At 44.8% G+C, this 18,269-nt stretch overlaps 1 protein-coding gene across 4 annotated transcripts in view; it reads left to right on the top strand.

Moving 5' to 3' along the window:
* The first annotated feature begins 243 nt into the window (after positions 1-243).
* Arhgef37 (Rho guanine nucleotide exchange factor 37) overlaps positions 244-18,269 on the top strand; it is a 55,293-nt gene continuing 37,267 nt past the window's right edge. For 3 of the 4 annotated variants that reach the window (XM_008837908.3, XM_017799326.2, XM_029565830.1), the window contains exons 1-2: positions 244-430; positions 11,641-11,837. In XM_008837908.3, coding sequence (XP_008836130.1) covers positions 11,652-11,837 — 186 coding nt within the window. In that variant the 5' untranslated portion in view covers positions 244-430; positions 11,641-11,651. The remainder of the gene's footprint in view (positions 431-11,640; positions 11,838-18,269) is intronic. The other variant, XM_017799327.2, reaches the window with a different exon arrangement.

Below are 18,269 nucleotides of genomic sequence, written 5' to 3' on the forward strand. Positions count from 1 at the left end.
TACGCCGGTCCTGGGGGACCAGGGGAGGCGCCCGGGAGGGAAGCTGGGAAGGTGAGTGCCCAGGTACTCGCCCCGCCCATACAGCCTGCGGTCTGGGAGCGCTAGCGAGCGGAAAGCAGCCTGCTCCGGAGACAATCGACCAAGGCAGAAGCGCGCACTCGCAGCCGGGGCTCAGCCTCCCGGCGCGCTACCGGGCCTCCGGCTCCGCTCCCGGCGGACCCAGCTCTGTGCCAGTGACGGACGCGGGCACCCAGCGCGTGCGCGGTGAGTGCAGCCCCGGACTGGATGGGACCGAGGGGTGCGGGAAGCAGCTGCTGGACAGGTCAGAAACACCAGGTGGGGACCGAGGCCGCACCCCGCCCCGTGTAGCTCTGAGTCCCATCGGAGCGCAAGCCACCTGATCCACGGTGGGAAACTGAGGCCCAGGAAGGTAAGCTGGGCTACGACAAAATATTATTTTCGTTTCTTATCGGCTGTCGTAGGATGTGAGGCAGCTTTTAGTGAGACTCTCTCCATTAAAACAATGGGAAAATACAAGCGGCAGTGAAGAATCCTTACTAAGAAACTGTAATTATGAATAGACCGTCAGAGATCAGGGAAGGGAGCAGAAATCTGAGACGGATTAAGGTGGGAGTTGGTCATCGTCCCGTAGGAAAGTGGTACCAGAGCCGGTCCAGAAGGCAGACCTATGGCTCTGCGTGCTGGGATGCGGGAGGTGGGAAGCTGAGAAGCGCAGCGCACAGGGCGGGTTCTGGGCCCCCTGGAGGTCATCGGCCTGGGAGGAGCAGCTGTCCACTCCCCACCCACAGCATCTCACTTTGGCAGCGCTGCGGGCAGCAGGCGGCACCTCAGAGCAGTTTACTTGTTCCTTTCAGGAGAGGGAGGTGGTGGAGGAGCAGGCAGCCTCCTGACTGCTAGCCCTGTGCTCTGGGAAGCAGTTTTCCCTTTCCAGGCCCAGTGCCTAGCCCTTTAGATTGTTGAATGAGAGTGAAGCTGGTACCTGGAGCACAGTTTATTGATAAGGCAGTAGGTGCTCAACAGGAGAGCTGATGCACATAACCCTGTCAAACACAGCTGTGCCAGTTAAGAAAGGGGGACAACCTGGAATAAATTAATAAAATAAAAGTACAAAATTTTACAAACGTACAAGTGGGCAAGGTTGGAGAGAGACAATCTAGCTGGTAAAATACTTGTCATACAAACATGAGGACCCGAGTTCAGATCCCCAGCACCCATGTAAAAGCCCCGCACTGCTGGGGAACTCTGTAACCCCAGAGCTGGGCTGGGCGTTGGGAAAGCAAGCAATGCTGAGCTAAAAGAATCCCTGGGGTTTGCTGACCTGTCAGCCTACCCAAAACAGAGGAGCTCTGTGTTCTGGGAGAGATTCTGTCAAAAGATAAGATGAAGACATCTCACAGGGACTTCTGGCCTCCACCCATATGCACCCCCAGCGAAAGTGTAATAAAGTCAATGGTATCATGACTTGCAAAGCAGGGCCCACAGCAGTGATAGTGGCCCAAGTAAGGGTGTAGTGAAGCACTCCAGTCACTAGTTTTCTAAGTTTTATTTTTATTTTACTGGTGTGTGTGTGCCACGAGTGAGTGACTGCAGAGGCCAGAAGAGGATATTGGGTCCCTGGAGCTGGAGGTACAGGTGGTTGTGAGCCACCTGATGTGGATGCTGAGAACCAAAATCAAGTCCTCTGGAAAAGCAACAAGTGTTCTTAACTGCTGAGCCATCTCTGCAGCTCCTTCAGTCACTGTTTGGCTCAAGGTCAAATCTGAAAATGGATGCTCCCAGACATTCTCACAAGGAATGTTTCTAGGCTTTGCTTACCTTTTCAAATGGAGCCAGAAGCTTCTGGTTTGTTTTAAATGGGAGGAAAGAGGATATAAACAGACCTGGTAGCACGCATTCTTGCCCCACAGTGGAGGCTCGTTGGGTTTCTGCCAGGGCACAGGAGTGGCCAACAGTTGGCTCACACCCCCTTGGATCAGCAGATTACTGTGGCAAACAGTGCGATGGTTGGTTCTGCCCTAGCATAAATCAATGGCTTTTTATTTAACTACGGCGGATGGGCTGTGTCAGTGCTGTCACCAAAGCAGCATGGAATTTATCAAGCTTCACTGTCCACAGTACTTGTTTATTGACAAGCAGAAGAACTTTAAATCTGTGGCTCTGGAATTGTGAGGACACAGCCTGGACAGACCCACTGAACTATAAAAAGACTCCCTCTAAAAAAATGCTGTGTGGTCTCCTTTCTCTACTTTCCTCGGCCTTCCAAGTAGAGCTGGGGACATATGGTTAAAAGCAAATAGCTGTTGTTTAATTTGGGTTAAGACACATACCATCTGTCTAGTGGGTTACATTCCTGTCCATGTATTTATAAAGAGAAGAAAGTGTGTGTGTATGTTTATATGTGTGTGTGTGTTTGAATGTGTGTGCATATGTGTTTCTGTATATGTGTGTATGTTGTCAATGCAAAAACATAACTCTCACCTCAAAGGGGATAAGAGTTTATTCTGGAGCCAAATATGAGCGACCATGGCCCGGGAACACAGATTCAGGTTACCCCGAATTCCATGTTCTAGCGTGGTAACAGTTGTCTTACACTTTTATGGTAACAGAATAAAGAAAAGTCATAAATCAAGACACTTTTCAAGTATCTTGGAGGATCCATTCAGTAGGCGGGTTGCAGCAAAGAGGGAGGGTTCTTATTATAGGTCTCAGATGGTATGTGATGACATTCCTAGCTTTTGGATTGGTGAGACCTGGTGGTCTGCTAAGTTAATACATTCTAAAAGGTTTTTCATCTGTTAGCCACAGGATGTTAGATCAGAAACAGAGGTGGGTAAGGAGTAGCTGTTTGGGGGACTAAAGATGGTCCGAGATAAATGGTAATTAGACTCTGGGCCTGTAACATTCCAAATTCTCCATACCCTTTGGAGTGATAATCAGTTGGTCAGCCTTGCAGGAAGTTCAGTCCAAGGTGCAGGAGTTCTTTTATTCATGTACACATATATGTGTATACACATATGTATGTATCTGTATGTGTGTGTGATGTTTCTTGCACTTCCCACCTCACTCCTATCATTTGTTTTTCAACCCAAAGGGGTTGCATTGTGACTTTTACAGCTCCCTTCCTTCCTGGCTCTGTGCTCTGATTTTGTTTTACAGTTGTATCTAAATATTTGGAATTTTCTTTTTATAATTATCTTTAGGCTTCAAACTTTAGGTGCTCCAGAGAAAACAATCTAGAACAAACATGCTTCCTGTATCAGCAACAGACTCTTCCTTGTTTAGAGCTAGCTGACGCCCTCTTTGTTTTCCAGACCCACCCATTCCATTCCTTGTAGAGCGGAATTTCTCAAGAAATGATTTACGGACCTTACATCAGAAACGTCTAGAGATTTGTCAAGATGCCCCATTCTGCTCCACTGAGTCAGAATCTTTGGGGAGGATTTTATGCTTATTTGTATTCCTGGTGATACTTACGTAGCAGTGCTCACTTATGTGCTGCAGGGTTCGTGAGAATTATGACCTCTTCATACCTTCCTGTGCTGTTTATTTAGTAATATAATGAACAAGAACCTGTTTTATCACTTAAATACATTAAAGATGTTGTTCAAGAGAACATGTGGGTGGCAAAAAAGATCACAGTGTTAAATGATCTCAAGATATAAGATTAGCTTTGGTTACATGGTTAGGTAAGATTCTATTTGTCCAGAAAAGTCATTCTTACACATTTCATATAAAGTTCAAAGGGAATTGTTATTCCTTTTCTGACCTCAGACTTTTTGGTGTCTTCCAAGACAGAACCAAAGAACTGTATAATGTATAATGTCGTATTAGTTTATCTCTGCTTCGGTGTCATTGGCAATTTGGCCAAGGCTTTTTTGTGTCCCTCTATGTCATTTATTCAGTTTATTAATTGAGTACTTATGTGCTAAATTTAGAGTAAACAGTAAGTAATGTGTTGAAAAAATAATACATAAGCCCCTGACCTTACAGAATTTATATTTTGTTGCATAAACCACTACATAATAAAACAAATAAGCAGAATAATTATTGGGGTCAGCAGTGGTTCTTTTGGAGTAGAAGTCAAGGTAGACTGATCTAAGGTTTTAAAATGACACTGGTGCACTTACCTACATACAGGCAATACATGCATACACATAAAATAAAAAATAAAATTTAAAAAATAGTGTGTGTGTGTGTGTGTCAGAAGGTAACTTTTGGGAGGCAGGGTCTTGTGTCTGTTGCTTTACTGTGTACTCCAGGCTAGCTCTCCTGTGAACTTCCAGGTGATTCTCCTGTCTCTACCTCCCACATCAACACATGAGTGCTGGAATTACAGATCGGGGCCACCGAATCCAGCTTTTTACACAGGTTCCAGGGACTGAACGCAGATTGTCAGGCTTGCATAACCAGCACTTTTTCTCACTGAGCCATCTCCCTGGCCCTTCATCTAGGTTTTAAGCAGAGAAGTGACCTGACCAACTTCATGGTTTTCTGTTCTGTGGTGTTATCTTTAGTTTTGGGGATCAAAGCCAGGGCCTTGTGCATGCTAAGCACAAAGTCTACTACTAAACTACATCCAACCCTTGAGTTTTTTCCTCTAAGATTTTATTAAAGATATTTTAATATAGGTGTAAGCATGAGTGATAGAAGTGCTCGAAGAAAGCAAGGCACAGCTCAGGGCGTGGGCGTGGGCTTCTCAAGGAGGAGTGCTGTAAAGACATCACACCCGGAGGCATCCAGCCAGGAGGCCGTTGGCTCCTCAGGAAGTAGGTTGAGTCTGATGGGGTGGCCTTGGAGATAGGAAGTACTAGAGGAATTAATATTCTTTTTAAAAAATATTTTATTATGTATTATTTTTATTTTATGTGTATGAGTGTATTGCCTGCATGTAAGTGCACCCATGTTGTGCACTGTCTGCAGAGGTCAGAAGAGGGAGTTGGGTCACCTGAACTGGAGTTACAGATGGTTGTGGGTGCTGGGAATCAAACCTCTGCAAGAACAGTCAGTGCTCTTAACTGCTGAGCCATCTCTCCAGCCTGGAATTAATATCCTTTTTTTTTTCCCCTTTGGTCTTTTTGAGGCAGAGTCTCCCTGTAGCTCCAGCTGACCTGGAACTTACTATGTAGACCAGGCTGGCCTTGAACTCACAGAGATACACTTGCCTCTGCCTCCCGAGTGCTGGGATTACAGGCTCACACCACCACGCCTGGTGAATTAATATTCTTAATATAACAGGGCAGAACCCAGACATTAGCATTGCTCAAGTCCCTGGGCATTGAGTAGTTTTATCAGTTTTTTTAAAAAAGAATTTTAACTATTAACAATTTCATATGTGTATACAACATATCTTGATCCTATCAGTCCCCACCTCCCCCTTTTGACTCCCTTTAGACCAGCCCCCCAACACATTCCCTTTCTACCTTCGTATACCTTAAAAAAAAATAATAACCCACAGAGTCAGTGTCACCTGCATGTACATGGGTGTGGGAACAGCTACCAAAGCATGGGCTACATACCAGCAGCCACATCCCTGAAAAAATGACTCTTCCTCCCTCAGCAGCCATCAGCTGCCAATAACTCCTCAGCAAGAGGCGGGATCTCATGAGACCCTCCCCATGCACACTGGAATGTTGACTGACTTGATCTTGTGCAGGTAACCATAGCTGCTGTGAATTCATGAGTATGGTAGCCATGTCGTATCCAGAAGACAACAGTTCACAGCTCTCCTCCCATTCTCCAGCTCTTACATTCTTTGGTGATGTTCCTTGAGCCTTGCAGAGGAGAGGGGTAGGATGTGATTATAGATGACCTATTTAAGAGTGAACACTCAACAGTCACTTCTTCTCAGCTTTTGACCAGTCATGAGTCTCTTCATTACCTTCTGGCCATTTCAAAAAGAAACTTCCCTGACCAAGGCTAAGAGCAGCACTGGATCTGCAGGTATAAACATAAATATTTGGAAGGCAGTTTGACAACATGTCCATTTAGCAAAACAGCAATAGTAGGTGCCCTGCTAGACCTATGAACTCCCTAGCCATAGTCTTTTGATCAGGTTTACAGTACTAGGCATTAATTCCATCCTGTGGATCAAGGTGTAACTCCAGTCAGAAATCAATTGGTTTACCTGCCCCCTTCCATAACAGTCATGCCACTATTGCAACAGTGGGCACATCTTGTCTGGCAAGTTTTATCAGTTTTCAGTGCACTTTTAGTGCCTTTCACTACCCCCCCCCCCCCCGGGCCTCCTGAGAGTATGGCAAGACCTGCTGGGCTGGATGTGCTAAACTGCAATGTTCCTTTGATCTGCCGATATAGTTGGCTTTCGGTAAGGGTATGAGGATCCTCTGGCATAACCTGCTTTTTTCAGTAGCCTACACTGACTCCAAGTAATCTGTTTTCCTTCTAAGGGCTAAACAACCATTTGTTCTAATCAAGTGACAACAATTCAACTCATAGTGCATTAGGCCAAGGTGGAGGTAGAGAAGAAAATTGTAAAAATAAAATTCGAAGGGATTCAGTCTTCATTAGGCTGGGTTGAGGTTCGTCCTCAACGCTCTGTCTCTCCCATCCCTCATTCTATTTGGGGGCAGTCGCTGCATTCTCGAATTTGAGCGCATAGTCCTTATCAACATGGTTAGCTGTTCTTACCACTTGCTTGGATTTGATTGGTTGCATCTAATTCAGCAAGTGTCCTTAGATAACTTTTCATCCACTTGGTTAATGATAATACTAACCTTTTCAATTTAATGGAAATACTCAAACAAGCCAACAGCTACTGTGATTGAGAGCTTATGTACCAGGTGCTCTGTTAGACCTTGTCATTGGATTCTCTTCTGAAATCTTATAAGAACGCTGTAAGGAAGGTTAAATATGCATCTTGGGAAAGCCAGTAAATCAGTTACAGAGTCAGAATTTCAAACCATCAGCTGGGCGTGGTGGAGCATGCCTGTAATCCCAACACTTGGGAGGTAGGTGCAAAAGAACCAGGAATTTAAGGCTAAACTTGGCTATGTAGTGAGCTCAACATCAGCCTGGGCTACACCAGATCCTGTCTAAAAAAACACCCTAAATAATTAAAAATTGGACGTTCCTGGCTGCAGACCTGGGCTCTGAACCTTCACAGTGCCTCTCACAATTGTGTTTTAGGGCCAAGAAGGTGAGAACAGAGTCATCAACTACTATGCCCGTCTTATACTTTTTCTGAGCATGAATCTTAAGAATATACTTGGTAGTGGGGCTCAAGAGATGGTTCAGCAGATAAAAGCATTATTGCACAAGTGTGATAGCCCAAGTTCAATCCCAAGAACCCATGAAAAGAGCTGGCACTCACCTGTAATCCCTCTACAGTGAATGGGAGGCAGAGGCAGGAGACTGTCTGGAAGCTCATGGGCCAACTAACCTGGTCTATAAGGCACAACAGCAAACAACAAAGAGACCCTGCTTCAGCCAAGGTGGAAGGCTAGGACTGACACCTGAGGTTGTCCTCTGACCTCCATGTTGCATGTGCATACACACACACACACACACACACACACACACACACACACACACACACAGAGGAGAATCCACTTGGTAATCATAGTAGGGTCGGAACATTGGAGATGATCTTCTCAAGTGTTGTGATGATAGGCATGTGCCATCATGCCTGGCCTACCCAATAGTTGTTGAATGAATGTGTAGGGAAGAAGAGAAGGGAGAATCAACTCAGTTTTACACAATCCAAAGGGAGCAATTGCAGCATCAACATTTTTTATTAGCACCGAGTATGTGCCACACTGATTTTAGTTCCTTCCTTCCTTCCTCCTTCCTTCCCTCTTTCCTTCCTTCCTTCCCTCTTTCCTTCCTTCCTTCCTCCCTCCCTCCCTCCCTTCCTCCCCCCTCCTCCCTCTCTCTCTTTTTATGAGACAGAGTCTTTCTATGTAGCCCTGGTTGGCCTGGAACTAGTGTAGACTAAGCTAACATTAAGCTCACAGAGATCTTCCTGCCTCTGCCTCCCGAGTGCTGGGATTAGAGGTGGGTGCCACTATGCCCAGCCTAAAAATCTTTTATAAATGCTAGACAATTTCTAGCCTTCGCTCGTCAAATACTGCTTCTCCTCTCTAGTCTTGCTTCCTAGAACTCACCCTTCTTTTGGTGTGCATATTCCTTGTGTGTTTGCTATTTCCTTACTTTTCTGTTTAGCAGTCTGCATAATTTCTTCAGATCTATCTGCCCCTTTTGATGTGTTTTTCCAAATGTCTTCTTAAACTGCTAATCATATTTTAATTTCAAATACTAAGATTTTAATTTCTATGAGTTCTATTTGTTGCTTTAAAAATTATAGAGCTCATCTGGGCATGGTGGTATACACTTTTAATTGTAGCACTCAGGAGCCAGAAGCAGGCAGATCTCTGTGAGTTCAAGGTCATCCTGGTCTATATAACAAATTCCAGGCCAGCCAGGGCTATATAATAAGACTCTGTAAAAATAAAAATCATAGACATTCTTATTTAGTATTGTTGTAAAGTCTTTCTTTTTCTCCAATGTGGTTTTATTTGACAACTTGGGCTCTAACCCTGCTTTGTGTTTCTCCTGATGCTCACTTACAATGACATTTTATTTATTTATTATTTATTTGTTTATTTATTTATTATTTTTGCGATAGGGCGGGGGTTAGGGGGAGGGCTTGCTATATAGCCCAGGCTGGCTCATTACTGCCCAGGTAACCCAGGCTGGCCTAGAACTCATGAAATCTGAGAACTGGGATTAAAGGCCTGAACCAGCATGTACAGCTTCACAGTGGCATTCTTGTCGTTTGGACTCCCAGCTCATCTGCAAGACAAGGTTAGAGACCACAGCTGTGGCCTTCTGCAGATGCTTCACTTTTTCCTTTGGTCTCAGAGTACAGTATTACTCCACAACTTCTCTGTATGATTCTCAGTTTTTGGTCAGTGAGACCAGATATGTGATATAAATTTGAGGTAAGCCCAGTAGGCTTGTATGGGGGCTCATACAATGATGCCCCAAGACCTGTGAAGTCAGGTTCCTGGCTGACCTCTCCTTCTTCCTGTCTCTCACTTCTCATTCTCTCTGGCGGCAAGCCATAGGAAGAAGCAGTTCATAGAAACCAGAGCCCCCTTTTCCACAAAGCCAGCCAGAAATCCTAAAAATGTTCTTTAACTTTTCCCCTACCTCGTCTTTCTGTCTAAAAGCTGGTCAAGGGCTGGCAAGATGGCTTAGCGGGTAAAGGTGCTTGCCTCCAAGTCTGATGACCTGAGTTGAATCCCTGGGATTCACATGGTGGAAGGAGAGAACCCACTCATGCAAGTTGTCCTCTGACCTCCGAACACACCCCCCCACGTATACACACAACCACACACACATAAATAAAAAAATAATAATAAAATAAATAAATGTTTTTTTTTTTTAAAAAAAAAAAAAAGCTCATCAAGCTACTTTATTTGAGACTTGATCAGAAGACACCCATTCCAGAGAGGGGGCTGCTGGCTCCTGGAAAGAAGGAATGCTGCACGGCAAGGCCCCAAAGAATCTGGACAGGCCTCGACAGTCTCTCCACCCAGTCTGCTAGCATTAGTGGTTCCTTTGTCATCCAGTCGTATTTCCACACACCTGTCCTCACTTCACTGACCCTAAGTATAAATATGGCTAATTCATCCAGGGTCTTTGGGATCTCAGTCTGCAGGCTCCCGCATCAGGCAACACAAGATCAGATACATTTGCTTTGCTTTCCTCTTGTTATTAGCCTGTCTTGTAGAGATGTTGGCCATGATGGGCAAGGAAAGGGTCACACCTTCCCACTCCTATGTCTATTGCTATGAATTTTCAAAGAACTGTTTTTTTCCCTCAGCCAGGATTCAGGCCAGAATAGACACATATTTTTGTCATTTTCTGTGATGGTGGGTGGATTTTTTTTCTCCCTGACTCTTCATTTCACAGAGGGAGGGAGGGAGTTTGTTTCCTGTTAAGTCCTCAGTGTGCTGCTATTGGTAGCACTCTCTTTCCTGCCCTCTGTAGCCTTATCAGCTCAGCTACTCCCTGCTGTTTTAGTTCCCTGGGGATTTTCTTTGTGTTTTTGCAAAGTATGCCTTACAGTTAGAGTTACATCTGTTCTGACATCTCTAAGTGTTTGGTAGTAGAAAGACTTTTCAGGTCACTTTGCCCATGTTGTTGCCCTATTTATATATTTTGAAAATTCAGAGATAGAGATTAGGTAGGAGTTTTAGAGAAATAAAGGGCAAACAAGGATCAGGGAAGAGGAATGCAAGAAGGTGGAGACCCCACCCCCCACCTCCCTGGGGCATAGCAGGTGCAGAGGCAAAGGGCAGAGAGAGCAGGTTCTCTCTCTCTCTCTCTCTCTCTCTCTCTCTCTCTCTCTCTCTCTCTCTCTCTCTAATTAAACGTGAGAAAGTGAGGTGGACTGCAGGACTGAGCAGCCGGGAGCTGTGACAGTCGTGCACACAGGGAAAGTTGTGATCCAAGGAGTTTGAGCTGGAAGCATTCCCAGGACAAATTCTAGTGAGTGGCTACGGGAGAGAGGTGTCTGGATGTGGAAGGATGATCCTGGAGCCTTTGGAAATCTCCTGGTGACAGACCATATGTTAGGACTGAGATGGGAGCCAGGAGCCACTGGGAGTGAGAGGGTGAGAGGATGCTGAACCAGGTAAAGAAATCTGTGTCAACAGGTATACTACTTGGATATTTACCCAAAAGACTCCAAGTCAGTACCTCTCAGAGACATTTTCACATCAACACTTACTGCAGCACTTTTCACAGCAGCTCAGCTATGGAACCAACCCTAGGTGTCCAAAAACAGATAAAGAATATGTGGCATATACACATAGCCACAAGAAGAATAAAATTATGTCATCTATAGAACAATGAATGCGATTGAAGATAATTATATTAAGTGAATCACAGAAAGGTAAATACCCCATGTTCTCTCTCATTTGTAGGTCTTAGATTTCAGAGTTACAAAGGGAAGGGACATGAAAGGGAAGAGTAGCAGGTTATGGGGAGGAAGTATGATCAGAGTACATTACACACTTGCCTATGTAACCCAGCATAAAGTAGCCTTTAAAAATGAACAGATGAATGAATGCATCTGGATCGAACTGGGGAGAAAACAGAAGAAAGTTCAGGAAAGCACATTGAGTCCTGGGAAATGAATTTCAGATGTCAGCAATGACCCAAGGTGTTGTTTGCCTTTTTGTATTGCCCAGACATTGCCCCAAAATACTAACAAGCAGTTGACTCTGTATAATAAGCAGTTGAGGGCCTAGAGAGATGGCTGAGTGGCTAAGAACACTGACTGCTCTTGCAGAGGACCTTGGTTTGGTTTCCACCACCCACAGGGCAGCTTAAAACCACCTGTAACTTCATTTCCAGGGGTCTGATGCCCTCATCTGGCCTCTGTAGGCACTGCACAAACACTGTGTACTTACATGTAGGCAAAATATATACTATTTAATGTATATACTAATGAATATATACATTAAAAAAAGTGTTTGACTCTGCAGCTAATGATGTTTTAGACCACTTGATGAATAGTCTTCAAATTAGGGACAGCATTTCCCAGTAGAGCTTCCCAAAAGTGAACTGGGATGACTTGGTTTTTCCCAGAACCTGCAGACATGGCTGATCCTGGGGCAGATGAGCCCTCCTCCAGGTCAGGGAGTACTGACCAAGCAGGTCAGGGCTCTAAGGACAGATTGCTGCTCCATCAGAGGCTGGCCATCAGAGAGCTCATCGACACAGAAGTCTCCTACTTGCACATGCTTCAACTCTGTGCCTTGGACATCAGGAGTCACCTCCAGCAGGTATTGGGATGGGTTCCCTATAGCCTGTCTTCACAGGGGCACATATGGGTCACTTCTGAGGCTTCAGATCCTTTCCTGGGCAGGCATGTTGGAAAGCAGCCTTGGTGGGTATGAGCTTAACAAACTTGGATACAAGCCCCAGAACTTGATTTATTGGCCTTGCAACCTTCAACAAGGCCTTGAATGGCTTAGGCATGTCCAAATTGCAGCCCATGGGCTCCCTGTGGCCATAAGTGGTCAAGGCTAACTATAAATGTAACCCAACATAAAATAGTAAACTTACTTAAAATATTGTAAGATTTTTGTTGTTTTCTTCACTGAATCATGAAGTTCTTATATAGTGAACTATGCAAGAACCTCGTAATTGAATTATAACTGAATTATGAGGTTCTTATATAGTGAAAAAAATTATTTGAACAACTAAGAGATCAAGCATTCACCAAGGAGAGAGTTGGAAAGCTCGTTTATTCTTTCTTTTTTTTTTAATTATTTATCCAGGCCTGCTGGGACTATGCCATGGTCTCCGAATCCCTTCATCTTGGGGAGAGGAACAAGAGGCCGCAGCGATGGGGGTCGAGGAGGGGTAAGTGCGCTGTCCGCCCGTTTCGCCAGCCCTTCTCTCCGAGGACAATCAGACACGACAGGGAGTAGCTTTAAGCTAGAACTCGTTTATTATTAAGGCTGAACAATATTTAAAGGCAACAACCACAAGCATAGCATAGGTGGGGAGGCCACCATCCAATCAGCTCAGAGGTCAAGTATTAGCACGCAGGCCCTTCTCATAGCATAACTCAGTGTTCACGAGGTGATCATGCGTCCTTCACTGGCTAAGCTTTAATCAGTACTACTTTCTCCTTTTTTTTTTTTAATTATTTAATAACCACATGATTTCATTACAGCATTAACATATTCAATAACAATTTCCAGAGCAAAGTTGCTTCTCTTTCAAAATTAGCTGTAAATTTTGAGGTTCACAGTTAAATTAATACAGTTATACAATATTGAACTCAGTATAACCCTTATAAGACATAAAATTGAATGAGGTTTTAACTTTTATTAACGTTTATTCTTTCTTATTCAAAAGGTTCCAGAATTAGCACTTAGGGCCTTTAGATTTTTCTGGGCCCTGAACAAAAGTACAAATGGGGATTAAATAGGCATTTTACATAAATCATCATTTTATGACTGGCACCTGGTCTCTGTTTCTTTTCATGATGGACCATGTTATCTCAGGAAAATTTCTTCCTGAGTTCACTTGGTCATCATAGCTTTCAAAGTATATATTCTAGGCATGGGTCAAGATGTCTGCCACCTTTTGATCTAGAGCTAGGCCAGGCTAACTGGGCAAGGACTTGGTCAAATGGTCATTGCAGTTTACAAAAGCAGACATCACTAGCAGAAAGATATTTGTTACATATGAGCTACAGTTTTCTCAGACTAATTGAACCAAGTGCCTCATTAAACCATTCGGTGAACTTTCCATACTCTCAGTTTCTTGTGTCTGCCCAGTGTGAGCTGGAAATGCCTCAGTCCATCCTGAGTATGTAGAGACTAAGGCTAGCAGGTATTTGCACTCATAGCATGGTTTGACTTCTGTGAAATCTATTTCCAGATCCTCAAAGGGCATTTTCCAGCGGTCTGTACCCCTATGTTAGGTTTTGGCCTCTGGTTGGCATTGTTCCATGCACACATTACACATCTTGTGCTGATCTGGGGAGTCACAGTATAAACTAATATCAACTCAGCAGACTTTCCACAGCTGTCTTTCCTTGGTAGGTTGGGTTGGTTCATGATGCTGTCTAACCAACTGGGTTGCTGCTTTTCAGGCGCAAAGAGTCTGGGAGTTCCCACCAGCCTTCTGGCCCTTCGGTTCCCTTCTCACTTTTGGCCCATTAGTCCTTTTCTGTAGATGGTGATAACTCTGGTGCTAAGAGAATCATTGAGCCTGGTTCAGGGCTTGTTGCTGCATTTGGAAGGTTGGCAGCCCGCTGGTTTCCTCTACTGATGGGGTCATTTCCTTTTTGATGCCCTTTGCAGTGAATTACTGTGTCTAGTGAGGGCTTCCAAGCTACTTCTAATAAATGACAAATTTCTTCTTTAGTTTTGATTTCCTTTCCTCCTGTTATTAAAAGTTCTCATTCTTTGTATATGACTGCATGGACATGCAGGGTAGCAAAAGAATACTTAGTAGAGTCTGTATAGATATTAACCTGTTTGCCTTCCACCTGCCTTCATGCCTGGATTAGTTCCTATAATTCTGCTTTCTATGCCAACTACCCTTGTGGTAAGGCTTCAGCCTTGATGACCTCATCAGTGGTGGTCAGTTCATATCCTGATTTTTGTTGCCCCTCATAGACATTGCAGCTCCCATCAGTAAACAGTCCCCAGCTCTGGATTTTGAAGGGGAAACTCAGACAAGCTCAGCTTGAATATACTTTATCTATCACATTCCATTCTCACAATCCCCCTTCCTTCCACATTGTAGGTGGGGAGGGAGGCATCTCCATGGACAAAAGTTGCTAAGAGGAGTGTCTTTATAGTCTTGAGGCAGATATGTAAGTTTTCAAAGAGAAAACTTTGGTAATGAGCCATTCTGGCATTTGTCAGCCTTTATGGCCTTGATTGTTCATCAGAGAAGTGATGGCATGGGGGACTTTTACATTTCAGGTTTGTCCCAAGGTGAGTTTATCAGTTTCCCTAACTAAGATCATGGTGGCAGCTAGGGCCTGGATACATGGCAGCCACTTGCAGCTACTGAGTCCAATCTCTTGGACAAGTATGTGACTGAGTATTGCCAAGACCTGACCATCTGAGTGAGGACTCCCAACACTGTGTGACTTTTCTTGCACGTGAAGAGTCCTGGGTTACATCTGGTATGCCTAATGTTGGGGCACTTGTTAGGAGTCTCTTTACCTTTTTGAAGATCTTCTCTTGAAAGACCTAGCTTAGAAGGCCCTTCCCAGAGCTGACTGTAACTTCGTATAGTGGCTTTACAATTTTTGAGCAGACTGGTATCCAAATCCCTGCTATCCCAAGGAACTTCCAGACCTCCTCCTTGTCTTAGTCACAAGACAGCCTGCTCTCTCTTGTGCCCAAAGGCTCAGTGTCCTTTGGACATTCATCATCTCTGAAGGACACTGAGCCTTTAGAAGCTACTTTACATTTTGTCTGCAAATTTGGGCCTTCCTCCATGAGGCCTTACATCCTGCATCAGAAAGCAGAGCCAACAGGGCCCTGGTGTCTTCCCAACAATTCTCTTGGGAGGGATTGGCTAACAGTGTCTACATATCATAACACAGTACAATTTAAGGCCTCCCCAGAGAAAGGTAATCTAGTCCATGTTAATTGCATTTTCCTTTCAGGCCGAAGGTCCTCCCATTAGAAGGCAAACAAGGGTTGACTTACAGGTGACAGTCAAAGGCAGAAAAAAGTATCTTTTAAGTCAAGGCCAATGAATCATTTCACCTGTGGGGGCAAAAGACTTAGAAGTGTGTAGGGATTTGGGACTACTAGGTGGATGGTGGTTACTGTGTGGTTGACTGCATGTAGGTCATGATCGGGTCTGTACTCATTTCCTTCTGGCTTCTTTACTGGCAACAGTGGAGTGGTCCAGAAGGACTGACAGTCAGCTAGAATTTCAGCATCATGCAAAATGTGGTCCAGAATTCCAAAATGAGTTTCCTGGCACAGAATATTGTCTTTGCCTGACTGGAGCGGCTCCTAGTCTCAGGTCCACTATAATGGGTACATGGTTTATAGCTAAGCTTGGGGGCATCTTTTCTGCCCAGATGTTTAGAAATTCTTCCAGCACAGCAGTTGGGCTAGTTTGTTCTTTCTTTTGATGATAGAGATGCCATTCATCCTCCCTAGGTTTGTTACAGCCATCACAGTTGTGGGTTGGCTTTTTGAGCCAAGGCTAGCAGGCTTCCCCTGGGGGTAAAAGTGATTTTTGCCACAAGCTTCATCATCATGTCTCTGCTCAACAAAGGAATAGAGTATTCTGGTGAGTGAAAAAACTTATGAGTTACTAGATAGCCCACCAGCTTACATGATCAAGTTTTGCAGATTGGGAGAGTAATTTGGTCCCCTGTGGTTCCTATAATAGTGGTTTGTTTGTTAGGGGAGCCTCTAGGGTTGTAACTACCAAATATTCAGCACAAGTGTCTATCATAAAAGTTATCAGTTAACCCCAAATTCTCATTATGACCAAAAGCTTCTGGAGGCCAAGCCTTAAAGAGCCTGATTGGTCCTTTTTGTTTTCCTTGCTAGTTAGTCTGATGAATTTAAGATTAACTTGCTCAGGCAATGGTTCCCTCTGCTGGGATGACTTGGCCTCTTTTGCCTGCCTGACGTTTTCTCATGGTGAGGGCATTCGTTCTTCCAATGGCCAGTTTCCTTTCAGTATGCACATTTGTCTTAGTGCAATGGAGGTCTTCTTTGACTTTCTCCTGCAGATTGGGGTATCCAAATGCAGCTGCTAGCAGGGACATTTGCTTTATACACGTGTCTCCAGTTTTCTAGTTCTTTCAGCCCCAGCTTACAAATGCTTTGTTGGCAACTTCTAGCATTTGGTTACATTCACCCTGAAGAAATTCAAGTTTTTGAAACCTGTGGCAGATGTCAGGATATGACAAAGATACGAAGACTGCATTCACTATGTGATGATTTTCTCCCGCCTCTTTATCAAAAGGAGTATATATCCAGAATACTTCACAGAGTCTCTCATAAAACTCTGTGGGTGATTCATCAGGCTTTTAGAAGACCTACTGTTTTTGACATCTTAATCAGTTTCCTTGCCCTAGCTTTTTCTCCCTGTATCAGGGCCTGTGGATATCTCTCAGGGCCTGTGGATATCCCTGTATCAGGGCTTGTGGAGTCTCTCAGGGCCTGTGGATATCCCTGTATGAGGGCCTGTGGATATCCCTGTATGAGGGCCTGTGGAGTCTCTTTTTTGTCCTCATCATTGAAGTCCCAGTCTGACTGATTGGTGGGTGCAGCCCGCTGGGCCCAGGTGGTAAGATCAGTCTCACAATCTGGGGTCCACCCTTAGAGCCAATTTTAGACCTCCTCCAAAATGCAGTGTTTCTCTTCTGTGTTAAAGAGAGTCTGAAGAAGTTGTCTGCAATTGTTCCAAGTGAGTTGGTGCATTAGGAAAATGGTCTAGAGCGGGTGAGTCATAGCTTGAGTGTTTTTGAGTAGGCTGGAGTTTGTTGATTCCAACTAAGGAGACCTGTGGTACTCAAAGGCTGATAGTAGAGGATTGAATGGCCTGGTCATATGATGCCATTGTCATCCACTTTTAGGGGGGCACTGTATTGCATAGAGGAGCATTTGGAAAGCCTCAAGTTGTCAAGTCACTTAGGAAGCTGATTGAAGTTGCCTCAGTTCCCAGCAAGGAACCAGCTTTGGACTCAGGGTTTGCCTTTCTCAAACTTTCTGGGGTTATGCAATTAGGCTTGACCCCTCAGGAACTTACATTATGGTGGGGCCTGGAGCAAGCCGTTTGTAAGGACTGGATTTGTGAGAGTGGCCCTTGTGCAGACGGCACTTGTGAGAACAGTTGCTCTGTGAAAATGCTTGGTGCAGTTGCCTGCATAGGCTGCCCTGTAAGGGTGCAGTTGTGAGTGACTGCCAGATGCCCACTGTTGGGGCGAGGCAGTGTGGCTTGGCTGGCACAGCTGTGTACATAGGCAGTGTTTGGGGTGGAACTGGTACTAAGGGAGGAGTTCTCTCAGGCGACTGGGGGAACTGTGGGTACTATAGCAGCAAGCAAGCCAGAGGGCTCCTATGGGGTGGCAGCAGTGCTTCTTTTTCTTCTGGGCTCCCCTTGTAAATAACTGTATCTTGTTCTTCTCCCTTCTTTCCTGCTGCAATGACCAGAATCTCCCATTTTATTTGTGTAAAATCAGGCCCAGAGTGATAATGATATAGCTACTTGTAACCATAAGTCTATATAAGGGAACTGATCTGGGTGTCCAGGCATCTCGTCACTGCCCTGTATACTGCTCTGACAGAGGGAAGGTTCAGTGTTCCCTCCAGAGGCCATTTTGTGACAAAGGAAGGCCGTTCCTCTTTGGACAAGGCATGGAGCTTCCTCAGAGGCAGTTTAATTATGTAGTCTCCAGAAAAGCCCTTCTTGAAATTTCTGAGCATAGAGTCAAGGGCCATAGGGTTTGAGGACTTCCCTCCCATCTTGGATTCTTCTACGTATGACCTAAGTATCATTGATGTTTCCACTCATTGAAAGTGTGGAGTTCTCAATGAGCTCGGGTCTCTATGGGGGAGAGATAGGTCCACAGAGCCAGTAAAGTTAGAGGGCTGGTTCCCTAATTGCTTGCCTGCCCTATTTGCTCCAGTACAATGAGGTAGGCTAGAAGTGCTCTGACAAATCCTTCCAATGGGCTATTCCACGGCGGGGGGGGGGGGGGGGGT

The sequence above is a fragment of the Nannospalax galili genome, unplaced genomic scaffold, assembly GCF_000622305.1.
Source record: "Nannospalax galili isolate Female #2095 unplaced genomic scaffold, S.galili_v1.0 scaffold19, whole genome shotgun sequence".
NCBI lineage: Eukaryota > Metazoa > Chordata > Mammalia > Rodentia > Spalacidae > Nannospalax > Nannospalax galili.